The sequence below is a fragment of the Parus major genome, chromosome 4 (genome assembly GCF_001522545.3).
Source record: "Parus major isolate Abel chromosome 4, Parus_major1.1, whole genome shotgun sequence".
Taxonomy (NCBI): Eukaryota; Metazoa; Chordata; class Aves; order Passeriformes; family Paridae; genus Parus; species Parus major.
In genome coordinates, this window is record NC_031771.1 from 12,055,294 (window position 1) to 12,077,755 (window position 22,462).

At 37.8% G+C, this 22,462-nt stretch overlaps 1 protein-coding gene across 2 annotated transcripts in view; it reads left to right on the forward strand.

Moving 5' to 3' along the window:
- TTC29 (tetratricopeptide repeat domain 29) overlaps positions 1–20,087 on the forward strand; it is a 117,217-nt gene extending 97,130 nt beyond the window's left edge. For both annotated transcript variants that reach the window (XM_015623585.2, XM_033513846.1), the window contains 2 exons: positions 17,628–17,694; positions 18,077–20,087. In XM_015623585.2, coding sequence (XP_015479071.1) covers positions 17,628–17,665 — 38 coding nt within the window. In that variant the 3' untranslated portion in view covers positions 17,666–17,694; positions 18,077–20,087. The remainder of the gene's footprint in view (positions 1–17,627; positions 17,695–18,076) is intronic.
- Positions 20,088–22,462: the final 2,375 nt, after the last annotated feature.

A 22,462-nucleotide genomic window follows, 5' to 3' on the forward strand; every position in this document is an offset into this window, starting at 1 on the left:
AAGCTAGGCAAATAAATGCTGATAGAAAAGAGAAAATCACAGGGAGTCAGACCAAGATGAAATTGAGCATCAGAGTAAACAAACTACCCGATTACATGATCTCGAGTAGGAAAACAGCACAGAATCATTCATTTGGCACAGTTAAAAATTATCTGGCAGGCAATTTTTATTTTAAGTATTTTAAGTAGACTGCCCATCAAATAAGCATAATTATAATCAAAATTCTTACAACGTTCTCAAAATTCCTAAAGGCAATCAGCTCCACTCAAATTAGTAACTTGGATAAATCACCATTAATTAGCTAATATAAGCCAGCAGGTGGTTTTGAGCCCAGAGAGATTCCCTGGTTATTTAAATTATGTATACTATACTACACCAAAGATAGAATAAGTGAAAGGGGAACAACAGGCACAAGTCTGCTAAAAAAATAAACAACAACAAAAACCCTCTTTAGGGATGATGCCTAGCTAAGGTCTTCTCCGACTCCTACACCCTACCCAGAGCAATACAAGACGACTTTGACATTCAGCTTAGATAGTGTCATCCAGGAATGTTCTGTATGGTTCCTATTTCAGCTCTGAAATATATGCAGGAAACAAAATCTGCAGTGGAAGCTTAGATGGAAAGGTTAGTTCTGAAGATTTTGTGATTACTAGAAGGACAGAGAGAGCAGTGACTCTGTTTTACAGAAATGCACCACTGAAACCACAGGGGTAACCTTATCACTCACACATTCATCCCAAAAACTGTTAGAGACCTTTTTTTTTGTGAGCATATTATTTTATGTAATAAATTAAATTACATATTACATATTACATTACATATTACATATTAATTTTTGTAATAAGTAAAATTGCATGATTTTAAAAGATTAATGTCCAAGCCTTCTGTGACCAATGCTGTTGTGCTCAGTTGTGGACAATAACTGTTAAGAACCAAACCAAACACTTTCACATTAGTATGTCAGAGAAAACCAGATTTTTTTTTTTTTTTTTAAATACTGATACCAATAGTGTAATGAAATCCAGAGATTCTTTGAGAAATCTGACTCAAACCTGCCTACAAAACTATTGTCTTTCAACAACTCATACTTGCATAGTGTGTAATCCTAAAAATCTCAGGGTTTTCCATAAAATTCTGACAAAACTTGCTGCCACAGTTATGCTTGATCATGCAAAATCGAGGCTTCACTGTATTTTAGAGCCTCTGATTGAAGAAAATGACATGGTATAGGAAGAAACAGCAAGATCAATCCAGATATTTTTATTTGTCTCACTGAAAGTCTGGACAGTGATGCAGTAACAATACTTGCAAGGATTAAAACCTCTGCCAGGTTTTACTGAATGATCTACAGGTCCGGTAGTAATATTTAATCCCAAAGCGTGCTGTGGGATCACCTGTGCCTTTCACATCAATCAGCTCAGTGTAATGTTCTGTTTACAAAGAACTGAGATTGTGTATCACATTGTATTCCTGCCTCTGTGTCTGGCAGATACTCTGTGTTGTGGAATTTTCTTCAGGCTTTGATGAACTTCTTTTTGTACATTTTTGCAGGTTTCTGGTCTATCCCACTTTTTTTCAATGTAAAGGATAAATGTATCATAAACCTGTTATCCAATAACTATTTAGCATATTCATTCAAACACAAGTTTCAGTAAATTGTGTCTGTTCAACATGACAAAGAATAGCAGAGGAAGAAGGTTTTTCATTGCCATATTACTACCCAAATCCTAAAGCTATAATTTTTTTAAGCAGAGAAAATGTGAAGCCTGTACCTACCTAAGTCCTTCCCACCTCAGCATAAACACATAGGAATTGGGCTTATTCCCACATCAGTGGGGAGTCAAGGCAGTTTCTGAGTTACTAGAAAAAGCATCAAGTCATGTAAGCAAAGTACATAAAAATTGTAACAACCATAGATAATTGCATGGGTAAAATTAATTCCATGTGTACACAAAAACAATGCCACCAGTTTTTTAAAAATGTGACTTGTATGGTGTTTTAAACTACCTTAAAATTCTATTTTTCACAGTATAGAAGTATACAGCTGTTTGGGGAAAGAAAACCCACAGACTTGTTGTTCAACACATGCAACACTGCCCTTTGATATCTTTTTTTGGACTCTGTAATATTGCTGTAACTACCGCTGTTCCCAAATATTTTATTTATAAAAACTGTCCTCCCACAGGGCAGCTGCAGATGATCTGCAAGCTGAAGACCAGCCAGCAACCTCCTCTCACTCTAGGAAATGGTGCTCCTGTTTGTAAATATCAGTGCTTGTCTTGGGGTTTTTAACAACTGGTGTGCTCCCAGTTTCAGTATATACAGCACAAGATCCAGATCTTGGGTAAAGAGTGGAGGTGACAGTTTAGCATCCAGTCTTTACATGGCAATGCTGATATGTTCTATTGTTGCTAAAAGCATAGATAAACAGTCTGAATGCTTTTACATTAGCACCACAGGCAGAATTAGTGTTATCCTTGCAAGGAAAAATAGTCTTTTGATAGCTTGGAGGGATCAGCACTCCCAAACCATCGTTCGTTAGTAGCTTCTGAATGAAAGTGAAATAGATGTTTATGTTCAGACAATATCAAGTTTTATAGAATGAGTTTTAGTCACCAAAAGATGAGAGTGATGAAAACCCCTGGTAGTGTTTAGCAGAGGTCATTTAAGTCTTCTTTCCTACATGGAACAATTGGAAGTGTTTCTCTGTAGGTTTTTTATGCTAACCCTTCTCTAATCTCCATAATTATGCTTTTCTGATACTAAGATGATGTATGGAAAAAAGACTGTAGTAGGCTGGATCAAAGGCCTGATTGGCCTGGAGCCTGTCCAGCAGTGGCTAATAGATTAGGGAAAAATATAAAAACAGGAAATTTGGGAGGAAGAGCTCTGTGTGGTATTCTCTCCATATCTTCAGTAACAAGGGACTTCTTGAAGAAGGTGAGTCTAGGTCCCATTATATATAATAGGCTTTTCTGTATTTATCCATGAACTTCTCCAGTGCGTTTCTGCTACATAACTGGCAGCCAAAGCACCCCATTGAATTTGGCAGCTAAAATGCAACTTCCTTGGATCTGCCCTTAGCCCATTGTTTTGCAGCTTCAGTTGTTACCCCTCAACATTTGCTCTAAGAAAATAAGTTATCATTTCTCACTCTTTTTCTCCATGGCACTCATGAAAATAGATACATCTCTTTATATCCTGCTGTCAGTCATCTTTCTATCAAGCCGAAGCTTCCAATCTCCCTGTGCATAAAGGACATTTTACATACGTGCATCAATTTGCATTTATCAATGCTGAATTTTATCTGATGTTTTATTGCCCAGTCATAAACTCTTTTTGAAGTTCCTTAAAGTTTTGATTTTGATCACCCTGTATAATTTTTTGTCAGCAGTAGGTTCTGTCACCCTGTTCACTAACATTTTGAGTTGTTGTTGGGGTTTTTTTAAAATGTTTACAGTACAAATTCTGCCTTAGATCCCTGTTGAATTCACTACTGATGTTTCCTCATAATGAAAATCAATCCATCTATTCTTATCTTTATTTTCTACCTTTAACAAGTTGTTAATCCAGGGAAGATATCTGGAGCATTCTGGGAATCTAATCAACCAGGTAATAGTCATTCAGTTCTCTTGTATTCCTCAAAATAACCTCAGCAGACCTCTAGAAAAACGATCTTGATTTCTTTTCCTCATTATAACATTTTAATTTACTTTTAAGGATCATATCCTTTCTTAGAGTTGTAGCTAATTTGCCTGGTATGAAAGTCAGATTTTTACTGGTCTCTCCTCCCATGGCACATTCTTGGTTCTAATTAATGTCTTGTTTAGCGCTTCATGTCGCTTTTCTACTGAGGCTGATTTTAAGCAATACCTTTGTTGCATGTCCTTTAAACCTCTTGAGCAAATACTACTTTCTTGCCTGATTGATTTCTCAGCTTGTTCTAATCCTACTCTAACAATGTTTTGGTTTGGGACTGTTCCTCTCTTATCTAGATAACAAAAATGCTGATCTCTGCTGGAAGTCTTCTTTAGTGACCACTATCCCAAGAATACATTTTGCCTTTCTGCTGTTATCTTTTATTCCTAGAGTTCTCATTCAACTTGTTTGTGGTGTGTTTGTTTTTCTGGGGGAAAAAAAAAAAAAAGAGATATGTAATTGTGCTTTTTCCCACTATTTCATTCTTAGGAACACAAATAGATGTAGGAAAACAATGCAGTCTGTGGAGATGTGATACCTGATATCAGTGCTCTCTTATTTTTGTGTGGTCATCATAAAATAAAGCACTGGGTTAAGTTGTATGCCCATGCCCTGAAAACTTCCAGCTGTTGTATTTTAGAAAATTCTCTCTGATATCTTGGCACCATGAAAGTTCACATTAGAGTTCACTTTAAAGCCAGGGAGTCATCAGCTGTTCATAGGTGCAGTGAGGGGTTCAAGTTGATGTTTGTGGGGTGTAGCAGAGAGCAGCTTTCTGTGTCAGTGGCAAATGAGGAGGATACAGAGTGATTGCAAAACAGCTACAATCCTCCTGGGCTATCCAGGAGAATTTCTGACAGTTGTGTCAACCTATAGAGGCCCTGATTCTGCTTTTAATTGAGAGCTATATATTAGGGACATCTGTACCTTCCTTCTTGCATTTTCAAATTTCAGGGGAAGTTTCCCAAGTACTCTGTGACAGAATACAACATCACGTGGTTACTAAACTTTTAGTCACTTACTGGTTTTCCCTGTATTGTCTTGTTCATTGTTTTTTGGGGGGAAAAAAAATAAAATCTGTATTGTTAATGACCATTTCCACTCTTTTTCCCTTCATCATCTTTTCACATTTTTGCTGTCTTCAGAGTTTTCTTTCATCTTTTCCCTGCAATGCTTTCCTGATAGGGACTTCACTCCTTCTTCTCTTCTCACAGCACTGGTTAAATGATTAGAGATGAAGTTTGATTTGATAGCAAAGTGCCATTATTTGAATTTAGAGATAACATCCGAACTGAAATGGGAATAGAAAGAGAGGCTTATTCAAGGATATTGCTTTAACTTGTCTGCAGAATCAGGCAAACAGCACTGCATTAGATATTGGAAGAACATTCTCTTTGGGGAAACAAATGGAGGGAATAGTTCAGTGAAAGTGTCCTGGAAGGCTTTGGGTACTTGAGGGAAAGGGAGAAACAGAATTAGTTTGGAATGCATAAATGTGGTGAAACAGTAGAAAGCACCAGCACTTAAAGATGGAAAGAGTTGTATGTTCTGAAAGTTTTACCTAGTAGCCCAAAAGGTAGTGTCAGGGATTTGAAAGAAATATTAAAAAATTCAGTTTGTGATCCTTTGTGGCTCATTTTTGCCTTTTCTTCAGTTTTTGAAGGAGTCCTGAAAGGTTCTAGGCTTGCTGGCTTGTTTTGGAAATTTCAGCAGACACAATGTGTGTGCTCTGTGGTGTGTTGTGTGAGGCTTTCAAAATTATCTTCAAAGCTGGCATTTTACATTTCTGCCAGGTCATATTTTCTCACAAGTGTATGATGTATGCTTGAATTAAGATGTCATGATTTATTTAAATGTCTGGAAAAAAAATTACAAAAAAATTAATGTCCTTTTTTCAACAGCTTAACTTTTAAACCTTTATTTCAGTGCCCTAAGACTGCTGTTTTTTTCTGTTTACTGTCTGTATATAGTGAAGACATACATTTATAAAAAAAACACATAAAAGTACGTAGGTATAAATGTAAACTTTGATTGCTATTATACCCCCCGTGGTTAAGAAAGTGACTTAGAAAGTTTTACAATCAGGATTTAGTCTAGACCTGAACCAGTTTGGCTTATATTAGGTTGTTTGTTTACACTTACTTTTGATGAATAGGTATGTCCTTAACAAATATATTATATACAAAATCACTAATTAGCATTGTCTTACTAAATTTAGTTGTCCATCAACAGATCCAGAACTCTTCAAAATAAACTCTCATTTCATAATTTAAACTTCTCTACTAAAACTACTTTTAAGATGCCAGTTGTTTGGCATTCAATAAAGCTCTTGTCTTTATTGAATTGTAAATCATTTGTGAGATTAAACTTCAGATGAAGTTATAAAAATATATTTTTTTGTTAAAGCATTGCTTAAAAGCTTGTGGGGAACTGAGTTGTAACTATTTTTATCTGTGACATGTTGTTCCTACAAAATCAGAAAAAAAAATCATAATAAACTTGCCTTTTACGTAATTGTTAATTGTGAAGCTACTTTGCCATTAAAAATAATAATAATTTGAATGTAAATATATAAAGGAAATGTGTATTTGAGATGTCTATATTTTTGATCTAGGTGAACTTAGGGGTCTCTAAAATAACAACATCCTAGGAGACAGAGTGATTCCTCTTTTTGAATGCTATCTTATACCAACTCTTGGAAGAAAAGTTCAATTAATGGATGCAAGATTGAGATCTTTTAGTGTCAGCAAAGAAGAGAATATTCCTTTTTTTGAAGTGGTATTGCTTCTCACCTCTGCATTCAGGAAGGACTAAAACCGTAGAGAACTAAATACTCATCATAATGGTCTGATTATTTTGCATATGGATAAGGTGCAAAAATTGATACTTAGATTTGGATTACTATTTGAAAACTAATCTGAAAGTTATTTTATTAGCATATTAAACAATTATATAAGCAAATAACACTACTGATAAACAAACATGCAGTTTAAGGTTCTTACCCAGAAGTAGAACACACAAAAACTGACTTCTCTCTTCTTTCAGTAAACAAATTTGCAGGTAGGTTCAAACTGTTTAATTTAATTACTATTGAAATGGAAGCCAATGACTAGAAAGGGAATCCAGATCAAACGTGCACTGCAGCTTACCCTAAAGGAAGAAATATTGGGCCAATGAAAGCAACTATAGAGAATGGGAAATAACAGGCATGTACTGGCATATTAGGAATGTCTCTTCATAGATGTGCAAGTTTTATTTCACATTGTCCTCACCCTTCTCAATAAGAATGACTGATAGCTTCACTTTGTGATTTCCCAGCTTTTAAGAGTCTATTTTTATTTATTTTTTATGACCAACCTTGCACTTGTTAAATGTAATTTTTGCTTTATGTAACATAGAAAAAAGCACATTTGCAGTATGCTGTCCCATGAATTAACAAGAATGACTGGACATAAGACAAGAAATCCTTTAAAAACATATGTTCACATTAAATATCTGGGCTAGCCCAGTAAAGGAGGTCTTATGGGGTCATTTTTGATGCAGTGCAAGTAAACCATTTCTGTTCTTCTGGAATAGTTTCTTTCAGGTTTATATTGAGCTTGTATAATGACACATTACATAAATAAGGGCTTAGTTTGTACATTAGTCTTTTACAACTTGGATTCTTACTAAATCCTTGTTTTTACTAACTTGATGCTTAAGAGATATTGATTTCTGCTACGCATGCCTGTGGTGTTTATTTTGATATGTCTGGGATTAAAAACAAAATTAACACGCATAATCAGTTTTCTTAGAATTAAAAAGAGTGCTTTGGCACCTTTGGTTACATTCTTCTGAAGAAAAAGGAGAGCAGAAGAGATGTGATAAAAAAGGGATCGATTTATTCAATCACTGGGTATAAAAACATTAGCCCTGGGAAAGACCCTTCCTCTAAGAGCTTTAGCTGCCCAGTCTCACTTGTGTGGCACAAAATAATTTGCATTTTTAGAGAAAATTCATGTCTTCTGTGAGCTCTAGTGAAACATGAATAAATTGCTTTCTTTTCCTCTTTTTCTGATTTTATAAAGCTGAATCCATTAGGGGCTGAGTCAAACTGTAATGAAAGAAAGGCAACAACTGAGATGATGGAAACCCTGGATTAGATTTCTTAGTAGTCCAAGCCCAGCTGTCACGGCCTACGTGTCAAGTTAGTGCTCTTTGGGGAGGCCTGGCAGTACATGTGAATATATTTTTTTAACTGCTGTGTTACAACAGGTCTCTAAAGCAGCTAGGAATTAAACAGAGATGCAGAGATTAAGAATTAAATAGAACCACAGCAAACAGTCCACCAGGGAGACTTGCAGTGGGGCAAGTAAACCTTCCCAGGGCTATTACCCACTGCCATGCCTGGCAGGCTTGCCTGTGACCTAGAGATGCTGAAACCTCTAAGTAGAGCTGTCTTATTCCAATTTATAGAAATTAATTTTGTCTATTACACCTTGTGAGCTTTGCTATGAGGTAGGACTGTGGTTTGATCATGACATACAGATCCAGGCATGGATTTTAAGCCAGTTACTGTTTTTTATAGGAAGACCTGATGTCAAAGCACCAAATATTCATCTGAGCATAGATTGATGTTTAATTACCAAATTACTGGTACCCAGAGTCTTCTACCTAGTGCTTGGAACTTACCCAGCTTCCAAAGAGACTCTCACATCCTCCCATGAAGGGGCACAATGGCACAGCCAAGGGGTCCCCCAGTCTGTAATAGATTCAGACACCTGAAATCATCTCAAGTTCACCGTTCATTCATTGACTGTGATTTTGGGGAAGCTATGATATTTTCAAATCTAAGATAATTTCATAACAGATTTCCTCAATTGTGGGAACAGTTTATAAAAAAATAATATCTGCCAGAATCCCTATCAGACTTGTGTCTTGGGGAAAAATTCCTTCCCTGTTTCTCAGCTGGTGGCTTTGTATGGTTTCTCTCATCTTAGGAGAGCATTTCAAACCAGCAGCAGCTGTTGTGTGCCCGCACTTCCACTGGTGCCTTTGTGAGGGACAGAGCTGAGCAGCAACATCTAAATAACCCTGTTTCCTTTTCTCCCCGTGCATTGTGGTTGTGGAAAAACATCCAAAAGAAGCCAGGTCACTCATTGCTGCTCTCTTTCCCTTGCACCTAGAAGTCCATGCCTCCCCTCAGCTCTGTTAAGTGGGAATACCCACTTAACTTAACTTAGCTCCACACTGGGAGTACCTGCTGGTGACTGTCATCACTGTGGTCAAGGAGCGGAGTGGCAGGGTGACATCTTTTACTTCTTGAAGATATTTTTCTTGCTGCTGCATGCTTCTAATCTCTGCTGTTCCTATAGCAAAACAATGTGACTGGTATGGCATAATTCAAAGTGAATTTAGAATTTTTGAAGTCAAATGTTTTCTAAAAAAGATCTGTTTTGAAGCAATTTGGCAAAGCTGACATAACCATGCTAACTTCAGTGAAGCTGCATTGAATCCCTTGAGAATTGGGCCCAGACTAGCCAGAGCATTTATTTTTAAATTCTAGCTTCTGCTGGCTTTTTCTTAAAAGTCTCTGTAGTTCTGTAACTTTCTAAAGTAGCTCACAAGTCTTGTGCTACTGCTAATAAAACAGAAAATCCATTTCCATTTTTCAGTGTAATCTTTTTTTCATGCGAATCTATTTCTCATCAAAAGAAGTGGGTGACTGGCGTGGAAGCTGGAGCTCTCTACTTATCTGTAAAGACAAGTAGTGGCCTTTCAAGTTGTCACATGTTGCCTGGAAGAACATGGCCATAAATTCAAAAACCAGGAGGGAGAAACTAAACACCCTGTGTTGCTGTGGCCAGCAAAGGTATTGTTCCCAATGCCTGGTGAAGAGAATTAGGTTTGATCTCTGATTGTATGGTCTCAATCTGTTGGTAAAATCAGCAAGAAAGGCTGATTCTCCCAAAGATTCTCCCAAGTGCCCATGGTAGAGGCATGTCTCATAGCACATGAGAGTCAGCACGTGTTGCTGCAAGGACCTTGCATAAACCTTTATTTCCAGCAGCTGGTTTTGTTGGTTATTTTTAAAAGATAAGTAGGAGCACTTTGCTTCAGTCTTAGAGGGGAGCAATATCCTCCCCAGACAAGCTCAGTCACAAGAAAATCAATGCTTCCATAAGGGATTACATACCTTCTTTTTAAAGAATATCATCTTCCAGACACTTCCCTGCATGTCCTCAGCCAGAGAGGATGCAGTCATGCCTGAGGTGCCTTAGAAGATGTAAAGCTAAAGTCAGGTAAGGAGAAAAAAAATCTCCATGGCATTCCTTTTTCCCTTGTAGCAGGTGCCTTGCTGGGATTTCTCTGCTTCACTGGCTTCTGCTTCTGTACCCAGGTGATACCTTTGGCTAAACTCTTGGAAGACAGTTTGCAAGGCAAAAAATCCTGCATTCTAGAGACCTCAGATGACAAACAGTTGTCAAGCTACCAGGCAGAGTCATCACTGGAGATGCTGAGTCTCAACCATGAAAAAGTGCTCTTACAAATGTAGTTATGAGAAGAGAGGTAAACTTTTAGAGGCCAGAAAACAGCAGAGCCAAACCACAACATAAAGAATGAAAGCTGCAGAACAAGAAACTCTCAATAAAATTACACAGGACGCTCATGTCAAAATACAGAGATAAAGCAAAAAGAGCTAAAATCAGAGATATTTTAAGTCAGAGTAGTCTGATACTGTATTTGAACCTCATGGCATGATCATGGCATTCAGTTAAGCAAGAAGATGTGTTTAAGTAATCTGTTTTCCAGCTCTCCTCCCTTGGGACACCTTTGAAGAAGCTGAATTTCAGAGAAGGGGGTGCTAACCACTCTGTGACAGTCAGGTCCTTTGAACACACATCAAGCTGCATATTTGGAAATAAATATTACACACTGCCAGTGAGCAACTCCTCAGTGTTTTGCTCAATGAGTAGAAGGTGGTGTTCACAAAAGGCAGGTATGAACCATCCCACTATGCTGTCTTGCAAGTTTTAATTGTGCCTTTATACCAAATACTTAACAGACAAATTGTACTATGTCTGAGAAAAGGAAAAAGGAAAAGGCTTTATGTGTAGTCATACACAAAAGTTGCACAGTAAATGCAAAAAGTAGATTCTCCAGTAGAGTCTTTCATTTTACAATTAAAATAGTTTTTCAAACTTTTTTACTTGAAATAGGATTTTAATTTACAGTTTACAGTACAAGGGCTGTAATGAATTGGGGGAAGACAACAAAAATGTTTCAGTGTAGTGGCTTTTTTATAAATTGGTGTCAGAATTGCCACTGTGCCTGAAATCTGTGTTTTCACAGCTACTGTACTGTATTTATTTACTGAGCACCCAATATACCTGACTTTGTTTTTTTTTATAGTGGAGTAGCCATGATAATTCTGCACGCAAAAAAATTCCTGTACTTAGGAACAAGTATGCCGCTTCTGTTATGACCAATCTGTTGTCAGAAACATCAGCCCACTTACTGCTTCTTTGCCATTTGCAATGAGAGTAGATTTCATTCATAACTCTGAAGATGTGTGTTAAAGCTTTGATACATATATCTTTGAGATAGAGACATTTCTGTAAAAGTCTATAGGAATGCCTCTAAAAATACTGGCAGACATTCTTTGAGACAATAAAATGCCACTTCTGTGAGCAAGGTAAGGGTTTCCTTTCATATGGATTTCTGAGTAGATTTCAGGCTCAATCTTTAGTGATAGCTCATGTTGGCAGAGATAGAGCATTTTTATACTTCTTGTGTGTTCTCTCCTCACCAGCCCCTCAGGGTGGCCAAATGCAAGTTTGGCTTCTACCACAAGAGTAAGCAGACACCCTTTGCTCTGAAGTTTACTTTCTCAGCAGGTCCCCCCAGGACTTGTCCTGTCTTTAGGAGACAGCAAGTAGCTTCCAGTTGTGATCATTCTGCATCTGGATGGGGGCTGAAAGAAAAGAAACCCTTCTCTAGGCCATTTAGGAATTCCACTCTGTAAAGTTTGTCTACTTTGCACCGTAGAAACTTTGATTAACCAGCTGGGCAGATGCTTACCTGCTTTGTGTTGCTGGAAAACTTTGAGAAAGTGTCAAGACACTGAATGGCAAGTACAGAGTAGAGCCTGTACTGCCTAACTTGTGCTAACTGTACAAGATGCTGTAGTGAAATTTTAAGCTAAGAGTTTGGATTTAATGTAGAATTTGTTGATGGTAAAGGAAAAACTATAAGCTAAAAACTGGCAGTGATTTTGTTTAGGTTTCTTCGTATTTGAAGTGATCTTCTTGATTATAATTTTCCAAAGCTGTTTTTCCGTGTTGCCAATATTTGTGTAGAATTCTTGTGATCTCTAACTTCCAGATACACAAAAGACATGGTGTAATATTTTGGCCTTGAGAAAAATACTTGGTGTTCTTTCTGCAGTCAACAATTTGGCCTGATAGAGCTGTTACTTAAAATTTATATTCAACAAATGGTTTTTGCAAAAGATATCACAGATGAATGTATAACAATGCACAGAACTGAAAAATGTAAGATCAAGAGTGGTTTTCATTGTTGTACAAACATCTAGAACACACCCAAACTATGTAAGAGAGGAATATTAATTTGTCTGAGAACTGTTATATGAATAAGTGAATAATGGAAGTTATTAGTCAGGAAAAAATTTATACTCCTGTTAGGTGTTCTCACCCAAATCAGAAAAGCCTTGCACTTTCCTTATAGTGCTGTAGTCTGAGTAGGCTCTTCAAAAGCTTATAAAATAAATTCTCTTTCTCATTCATAAACTTGCCCACCTGTGAAGCCTTTATTCAGAGAAACCTACCTGCTCAAGTGCTTGCTGTAGTTCATTAAAGGCTCCCATTTGTACTCGTAAAGACTCATTCATTGCCCTGAATAATATATATGGTGTACTGAAAGAGAACCAACTCTTGCTTTTACAATCTAAATTAAACAACTTTGTCTAATAAAAGAAGCACTGTCTCACTTCCAACTAGGCCACAAGCCCTAAGGGTTTTGTATGTGCATGTTTATTATTTATTTATTTTCACCAAATTGTCCTTCAAGGATCTGAAAGCTGAGAGAACCGAGCTGCCTAAATTGTTGCTTTCTCTGCCTGCTTAGAAAGACAGAGGCAAGCACAGGCATAACTGTACTGAAGCAAACACTCATCCATAAACTTATTCTAAAATGCAATTGGATGATCTTTGGTCTTTTTCTCAGTCCCACTTTCTAGCCTTCCTAATCTTGAGAGTCCATCTCTATTATGTGTGGCTTTTCCAAATGCCTGTGATTAATAACTGCCGTGATTCATTAGCCCGTGTTGGCGTTGTTTCCCCAATGGGAGCATTTGCTATCTAGGGATAGTCCATGATTGCTCTGCCTCCTGCAACAGCAAGATGCTTTCAATCTAATGCGCTGTCCATGCTTTAGCATAAAATAATATTAAGGCATCCACATAATGGAACAGTCTGAAGATCCATTTTATTAAGCACTGAAAGAAAATGTGTGTGTGTTTGCATGTGCAAGGGAGGCATAAACAGCAAAACTATTTCACCAGAAACCTCATTTCTGCGAGGCTTTCATGTAAAGATGCAGCTATTTTTGAGGTCTAGTTCTTTGGCTGTGAGCATGAAAAAATACTCCGTAGCCAATATCTTACCTGGTGCAATTAACTTGCTCAAATTTCATACAGCTTATTCGAAGAAGGAAAAATAGGAAACAGAGGTAGGTTTATTGTACTTATTCCATTTTGAGGGTATTTATTTTAAATGCAATCTACCTTCAAGTACAGAGCTGTACTGCTCTTAAAAGATTACTGCTTCAAGTTACTCCACATACCTTAACATAGCATGGACCCTTTTTACATTATACGATCAACTTTTTGACAGTGCAGGGCCAGCACAGCTAATGGAATAATAGCCTGCAGGGTCCAGCTAAATGATATACGAATATAATCAACCTTTGTGATGACTATTCAAAAGTAATCCCTTTAGCTTTCAACTGCAACATATATTTCAACCAGGCAAAGCCATATGAAGAAAATCTCTGCAGACTCCACTGATACAATATGGCCTTCATATCCCCACAGTGTGTTTGCTGCTCACAGTGAGTTTTAAATTTAAGGTAATGGCTACTGTATATTCATGTGAGCATAGAACAATACCTTTGATTTGTTGGAGAAATGTTACATTAGCTACCAAGGGCCCTATTCAGTAAACTTTGACACAACCCTTATATATGGTTTACTGCTTATTCTAAATGGAATATGCCTGATAGAAATGCTTTGCATGCCCAAATTGTACAAATTCATTAATCTTCATATTAACAAAACCTCCAAGTACAGCTGCCTCCATTCCAAGTGAATCAAGTCAGGATACATGGTTAAACAGGTAGGCCCAACATGCTTTTCAAAGGCATTGCATCAATTTTCATTTACTAAGACAGAAAAATACATAGGAAGATCATCTACAAGTATGGGATGAGCATGTTGTTGGCAGTCATATTATTTTCTGCTCTATCTCTATTCCTACACCGTTACATCATTCTTCAGATTATATAACTCAAAGCAGCTGCATGACCTTTACAAATGCTAGTAAATTTTAAAATACAATAATGGGTTATATCTCATCAGCTGTGTTACACCAACATTGGAATACATCGAGACAGTCTTGCTTTCTCTCCCTTAATTGACAAAAAAATGCAGTATTGGCTAGTGGTAGATCTGAATACATGGAAGTAATTCTGCTAAAGGAAAACAGATGTAATGAAAATGCTGTGTTGCCTTATATTGTTACTTCTGTATGTACACTATAGTCAGAGTTCAGTCTCATTAGCAGGAGCTGCAAACAGAGTCTTGTACACACACCTGAATCCATGTGAAAGCATAACAGCATGTTACCATATCCTGTGTGAGGTGATGTGTTGGAGGATTCTGCTTAAGCAGATGAGCTATGGTAGAGGAATAGGAGCAGCTATGGGCTTTCCCTCTATTTGCCATCATACTTCTTGAACCCAGGGAAAACTGCTGCATCCTCAGCATCCTGCAGCAGGGAGTTCCAGTGAGGAGGTGCACAAAGAAGCCCCTGCTTTGCATTCAAGTCCACCACCTCCCACTTTCAGTAGACCCTACTTCATTTTTAATTTAGAAAACACAGTGAAAAATGGTTTCTGGGTCATCATCTCATGCATGCTACACTCATTCTTACTTTTGTCATTCTCCTGAAAAAAATGTTCTTTTTTTTTTTTTAAAAACTAGTTTCATCTGCCTGAAACAACAGTCCTCTTATGACATCATCACTTCGTGGAACTTTCAGTGGAATTCTTGTTAATAAAGTCCAACAGTCTTTGAATAATGCAAACCTTGGATTTGAATGCTTTCCCGTCACATGGACATGCAATCTCAGGTGTCATCTGCTTCATTTTCTTTATAATCTTTTGAGAGAATGGTGCCTAAAATTCCTGTCCTCTCTGGAGTTAGTTGTAGCTTCAGTCTTCGTGGGTGTGGCCTTCTTTCTTTTGTATGGCTTTTCACTAATCATATAATGTAAAGGGCTTGCAGGTCTGCATTGTTTACTTCCAAAACATCATGAAATAATGAGATTTTTAGAAGTGTAGTATTCTGTAGATAGACACATGGAAACAGAAGGAAGAGATGCCAATTCTAGCTGCACTGAAAATCCGACCAGACTATTTTAATTATATTTTATCAACAGCAGTGATAATCTGTCAGGGACATCCTATTATGATTAATTATATTTACATTCTATTAATGTTATCGCCACATTTTGCACAATAAGATGGAAGGAGAATGCTTGATGGTGTGATCTGTGGTGGTATATATGTATTATCATTATGAATATGAGATGCTTTTATTGTTTCCAAATAGCATAGGCCAAACAAATGCCAAGAAAACATTTATGGCTCAGTAGTCCATAAGTTATCCTTGATATGCTTAATATGTGCTGGGAGGGCAGAACTGTTAATCAGCCAATAATAGCTTGGTGTCCAAGTGTGAAGGCAAAAGGCCAAAAGGTGCCTGAGAAAAGCAATTTCTGCTGTAAGTCCCCATCTGTCATGTGCACATCCCCACCGTCTCTTGCATGTGTCAGTGTCTGTAGCTATCAGAGAAACAATTTTCTGTGTGTTTGCCTGAAAATACCCACCTTTCTGTACCCAGCCACATTCTGGGCTTGAGTCACCCACTATGAGCCACTGTTCCACTAAAGTACATCTACTGGAAAGAGCAGTAACACTGCACTGGTGTGAAGCTGGAGTGGGACAGTGCAGTTCTGATCCCTGTGAGCACTTCTGGGCTGCTTCCCACTGGCTGAGTTCCTAAACCAAACTGAGCTGTGCAGGTTTTATTACATTTTTTTTCATTTAAGACTTGGTCTGCTAGAAAAGGAATTCCCTCTTTAGGCCTAGTTTCAGGTCGTGTCACCTGGAATAACTACATTGTTAAATACTGAGTAAACCACTAACACACACACTGCCCTCATACAAAATGAAACTCCACATGGGAATGCTGATTCTCAGATATTCTTCATAGATTTACTTATCCTGTTCTTACTTGCATACAACTATGGATAAAGTGCTTGTTAGCAACTATACTTAATAAAAACTCATGAAATGACAAAACATAAATTTTATTGAGCCATCAGTGGCCCAGTAGTTTTAATCTGTCCCAGACATTGCACCAGCAGGGACACTGCTTTGGACATTATTTTTCACCCCCACCAGAACTGGATGATTTATTTTGGTCATGAGTTAAATTATGATGCCATACAAACAAAGAGGTAGTGACAAATTGAGGAGGATCCAGTTAAGAAAACATGAGTTCCTTTCTCTTGGATATATTATATGGATACTATATGGATATATTCTTGGATATATATGTAATATGGAAATATTGAAGAGAATATGTTTGCTTAGCCTCCAAAAGGGAAGATTAGAGAAAAGAAAATAGTGTCTCAAGCTATAAGGAGTTATTGTGAAAGAAGACCATGTTCCATTGCTCTTCATGTCTGCAAGAGGTAGAGAAAAATCAAGAGAAATCTTTCAAAACAAAGAGAAAAATCTGTTTAAATTGCAATAAATATTTATCTTAAGTATTAGGGAAGAAACTGAGCAATAAGGCTATGAAGCACTGAAACAGAGAGGTTAGGGATGTTGTGAAATAGGCTTCCTCAGAAGCCTTGGAGAATAGATGTCAGGGGTGGACTAGATATATATGTGCGCTTTCCTCATTTGAGGAGGTGAAGCAGATCAGTAGCTCCCAAAATAAGGAGGAATGCCCTAGGGGTGGTGTAGGTGGAATGACACAGAGGGAGGTGTGTTGCTGGAGGACCCCTGGGAATGGAGCAGAAAGTGCAGCCAGGAGGTGGAAGTTTGGAGTGGAAACTGAATGAGGAAGGAATGAGACAGCGTCACTGGAGCAAATGAACTCTGGCTGTCAAGAACTGCAGAGTCAAGCCAGAGCCTCCCAGCCACCTGTTCCCTGGATCACATCCCATGAGGAGAACCCCACTGAGAGATGGCAGCCTTCTCTTGCTTCCTGCACTGCTCAATTCCTCCCCTGCATGGTGTTCCTCCTGCCTGCCATCTTTCAGTGCTGCCTTGGCTATCATCTTCTACCAAATGCATCTCCCTTGTTGGACCCAGCTGGTCCCACCCAGACCTGTCCTGCTGGACAGCTGCTGCACAGGAGTGCAAGAAATGAGAGCAGAAACCCCTGACAGTTCTGTATTTCTAGGATTATATCTTACTTGACCCACCTCTGTGTTTTTTAGATTTCCTTCTCTTGTGGCTTTTTACCATAGGTCAGGTTTTTCAATTAAATCATTTAGGACTTCTAACCATTTAAAGTGTTGAAAGTCTTAAACACTAAAGCACTTTTATTTTTTTTTTTTTTTAAATAACAGACCCTCATAAGGAAACAAGTGCCTCAAAACCTCTGTGAGCCTCTGTCCAAGACTTTAGATCTTCCTGGTACAGTATTTGCTCTTAATCCACAGACTTTATACCAATCTGCTGATTTTTACTAAATGTTATTGCTATCAATGCTTAACCTGATTTTGACAGGCAATTACACATAATTTCAGTTTTAGTATGTCTAAATAATTATATTTTTCCTGTTCATAAATTAATGAATTCACACTTCCCTCAGTCTTTTTTACACATATTCCCAGTTTTAGAATTTAATTACCTTTGATCGAGTAATTACTTTTAATTTACAGAAATAAGCCTTTGAGACAGAAACAAATCTGATTAATCAGATTCCAGCCCCAAATATAAAACATGCAGATATCAATGTATATACATAAACTTCTGACATTTTAATATTTTTCTATTTGCTGTTTTTTTATTCTAGAGGATGCCTGCTTATTGACTCAGAAGCTGAAGTATGATGACTGCAGGAAGATCCTTGAAGAGCAGTGTAACAAAGTAGGAATTTCAGCTAGGGTTTTGCCATTAAAATGCTATTATCAAAAAAAAAAAAAAAGCATCTGTTATTGAAATAAATATTAAAAAAAGACAAAGAGTAGTAGAATAGAAAGTTTTTACTTTGTGCCCCCATTGCTTAATGTCTTCCAAAGTCAAAATTCTCCTGTTAAGATATTAAACATGAATGGGAATCCAAGATGCTCAATGCCTTGTAAGATCAAGATCCAAATGTGTCTGGAAAGTTTTATTTAAATCCCAGATTGTGATCCTTTTCAGAAAACTTATTCATAGAGCTAGCAGTGGTTGTAGTTCATGTATAATGGTTGGGGTTCAGCTGTAGCTGAAATAGAACTGATCCAGCCTGGTGGCACACTATGGTGCAATTTTGATCCAATCTTTAACACAGGTTGGACTCAAAGCACAACCAGATTTGTTTAAAATCCATTTGGATGCAATCAAACCAGATGTGGTCCCTCCCAGCCTGACCCATTCTGTGGCTCTGTGCTTTACAACATCAGGTAAACTAAAATTCTGCTTAGGTTCTTTCTGTTAAATAATCTGAAGCACTGATTTTGGACTCTGTAAAAAAATTGTGTCCATTTTGAGCTGATGAAAATCCTGACAGTGAGTTCCACACATGACCCGCTGACATCTGTGGTCTTCACAGTCCTCCAAGGACTCAGAGTCCTCAGAGCCTGCTACCATCGCTGTTGGCATTAAGTAGAGAACAAAAATCACTTTGCAAAATACACATAAAAATGGGACTTGGAACCTTTGAATTTTATTTAGGAAAATTGGTGATTCATAATTTCACATATTAGAAAACAAACCCTTTCTTTTAAACTAAACAAAGCTGTAGTACTCCCAGCAGCCGACCATTCCTTTCTTTAAATGGAGGTTTGCAGACTCAGAGTTTGTAGCGAGGTCCATTAGACCTATAATCAGGTTTTATGGTGGTGTTTGAGCAAGCATTAGCTTTTGCCATAGTAATAACTCAATTCACAGTTTTCTTCAGCATTGTAATCCAAGTATTTGGTTGACATGTGACAACAGGGTTTCTCCCTGTTAAAGAATAGTAAAAATGTATCATTAACCAGCTCTTATTAGACTATTTTTGATCCAAAATGCTGTATACATGCAATTTAAACACAAATAGCTCAATAATTTTATTCTGTTGTTTATAGGTCTTTATTGTCTGAACACCATGTTTATTATAACAATGTTAATTTAGAAGGCTTTTGCAAGGCTGAAAAGTTGTACAGAAATATTCCCACGTGCAATTATGCACACACATAGGCAGCAAATCTCTTTTCTGAGTGCTAAAAGGAGGTAAACATTTTATGGAAACCAGAAAGAGAAACAGGACTCTGAATTAAATGTAAACAACATCTGTATTGTTTACCACTTAAGTTTCCCCCTTATATTTTAATAATATTGATATGAAGTAAGAAAAACATTCTAAAACCAGCACAATTTTGCAAATAATATCTTAAAATCCTGTTAACCTACAAGCTCTTCTAATCTCTTTAAGTATAGCATGACTGCTAATTTTATATATTTGGAATTTCTTTTATCAAAATATTGTTGAAAGAAATTACATAATTGAATTTGGCCTTCGTAGTAAAAAAAAAAGTAAGTACATAAAATAACATAAACTACACTAGTGTCCTAGAAAAGACAAATTATCAAATTATCAAATTATCAAGGGCAAGTTTCTAAATTCTTAATGGCTTTTAACCCCATGTACATTTCTGCAGGAATTGAATGTTCTGTTTATGTGTCTCAAAAGTTATCATCTAATTATGTTAAATAGCATCCATGATTTTCACTATTTTTTGCCAATCTGCACCCATTGCTACATGATAACTCTGAGATGCTTGTGAAAAACTGACATGAATTAATCCCCTACCGTGTCAACGCTCCCATACTTTTTAACACTTTTTCATCATGCAGCTTTTAATAAAAATAAGGGGAAATTTATCATCCTACAGCAATGTGAATTCTGTTCTTGAAAGTCAGGAAGCTTTGGGAGCAAATTATGTTTATTGTGCTAAATCTACCTGTCTCCCATGCCAGTAGTTTGTCTGATGAGTAGCTCTCAGTCTGGCAGAATGCAGGTGTTGTTCAGCCCCTTGCAGACTTTTTCATTGGAAAAACTAAGGCTCTTCCCCCTTCAAATTAATGGGGCCAGGAGGGTAGGCAGGACGTTGTTCTGTACGTCATTGTTTGGACAGGATCCGGGAATAAAGCTCTCAGCTGCTGGAAGCAGTCAGAGCTCCACGGGTCACGGCAGCCCCAGTGAACAGCTCACACAGCACTGCTAAAAGCTCGCTGTCCTCGGCTGAAGTATCGACCCAGTGCTGCTGCACTAGAAAAATCACCATTCTCTGAATTAGCAGTGCTCTCCCAGCATCACTTCCCTTTGCTGATCTCGGCAGACACAGTCCTGCTCGTAACATCTGCGAGGATCAGAGCTCACATTGGTGTAATGGAACTTCTGTCCTTTGTCTCGTTACAGGAGAAGTGTTTTCATTCCTTTAAGGAGCTCCTCTTATAGAACACAGTTCTTCTCCACCCTGACTTCTTCTTTATCCTTGCAAGCCTTCCTCCAAGTTTTACCAGAAAGTGCCTGATCCCCTGACCCTTAATTTGCAATGAGGAAGGAGGACTTATTAGAGAGTATGGATTGCAGTTTACCACTTTCTCTGGGCTCTCAGAAATCACAGGCAGAGTTGACTTCAACAAAGTTAGGAAGGCAGGCAGATCAATTTAGCCTATAATGCCAGTCCATTTCAAACCAGGACTTGTCAAACGTATTATAGCAGATGAATATCTGAATAGCTCTGAAGTGTGATGTCTCTAAAACCTACATTTTGTGGGTGCCTACGGTGTTAGGCTGACAATTAAGGTTTTTTAATAGGGCTTTAGTAGGTTTTGCTGTGTGTACATCCAATGGTATTAACTAACAGTTTTTGTAGCAGAGAGGAAGGTTGTGTCCTTGATACTGCTTGAGAGAAAGGATTCTGTTTATAATTATGAAAAACACGATTTCTGACCATTAAAAGGGAGTATCTTGTTAATTATGATGATGTATAAGGTATTTCACCTGTGATGCCATTTAGAAAATTAATGTTTGAGTCACAAAAAGGTCATTGCCATTCTGGAAGGAATCCATTCGTCTCTAAATAGACCATCCAAATATAGACTAAGAAATACCCTATACATAATTACCTGGAAGTAGATGAAATAAATAAGATGGATGATAGGTATTAATAAAGCCACATGTTAGTTTCCTCATAGGAAAAAGTAGATTGTAACTGGAAGAAGCAATAATATACATGTAAAAATGCAAGAAATAGGTTAAAGTCTTGAGTAGTTCTGTGAGGTTCAGCTATTACTCATGAGGTGAGAACTCAGCCCTCAAAAGTGGTGTGCATCAAGGACTTTATCCTGAGATTCAGACAGGTATTTCTGAAGACAGCTCTACAAAGAATAGATTGAGGACTTTATTTATTTTTTTAATAAAAAATAAATATCTTGTATCTTGTTTGAAAAGATAACTTCATAGTACCTCTATATTTGCCACACAAATGCTTACAAGTTAATAGAATGTGTGTGCTGTCTTTGAAGAGAAACATGTTGATGGGTATTTCTAGGTGTGAGTCCTCTTTTGATTCAGGCCTGGAGTCTCCAGGAGCTGAGGAGGATCCTCAAGTCTCAAGTAGTCCCAGCAGCTGCTCATTCTGCAGCTCTGTTCTGCAACTTGGTCTCCTGCAGCATGGGAGACAGGGGACAGAAAACCAGTGCACAGCAGATTTTCAGTAGCATGTGGACTAAACTGGGAACTTGAGCATCCTAAAAGGAGTGTCTGGGAGTGACAGTAGCTCCTGACTCCTACTCAGCTCCAAACCCAGCTAGGACTGAGATCTCCTACACCAGATGGGCAGATGAGAGGCAGCCCTTGTCTCTGGGAGGTAGCTTTTGTAACCAGCACATCCAGCCCTTCATTTGGGACATACTTACCCATACACAGAGGTACATCAGCTTTGAAAGGCTGCTGCCTCCTGCACTGAGCTGTTCTATCCCTGGCAGTATTGCTCCTACTCTTCCTCAACTGTCAGAAAACATTGTCCCATCTGGCCAAAAGTTCACAGTTTACAATTGTACTGACTTAAATCTGGACTTAACCATAGCAATGCCTTTAAAAACATCTTCCCAAGAGCTCTCCTTGAAGTCAGTGGTCACTGTTATTCTTTGCTGTTTGCTTTCTTAAGAGTTGTCTGCCTCCCAGGTCCTCAGTGTCACTTGGCTG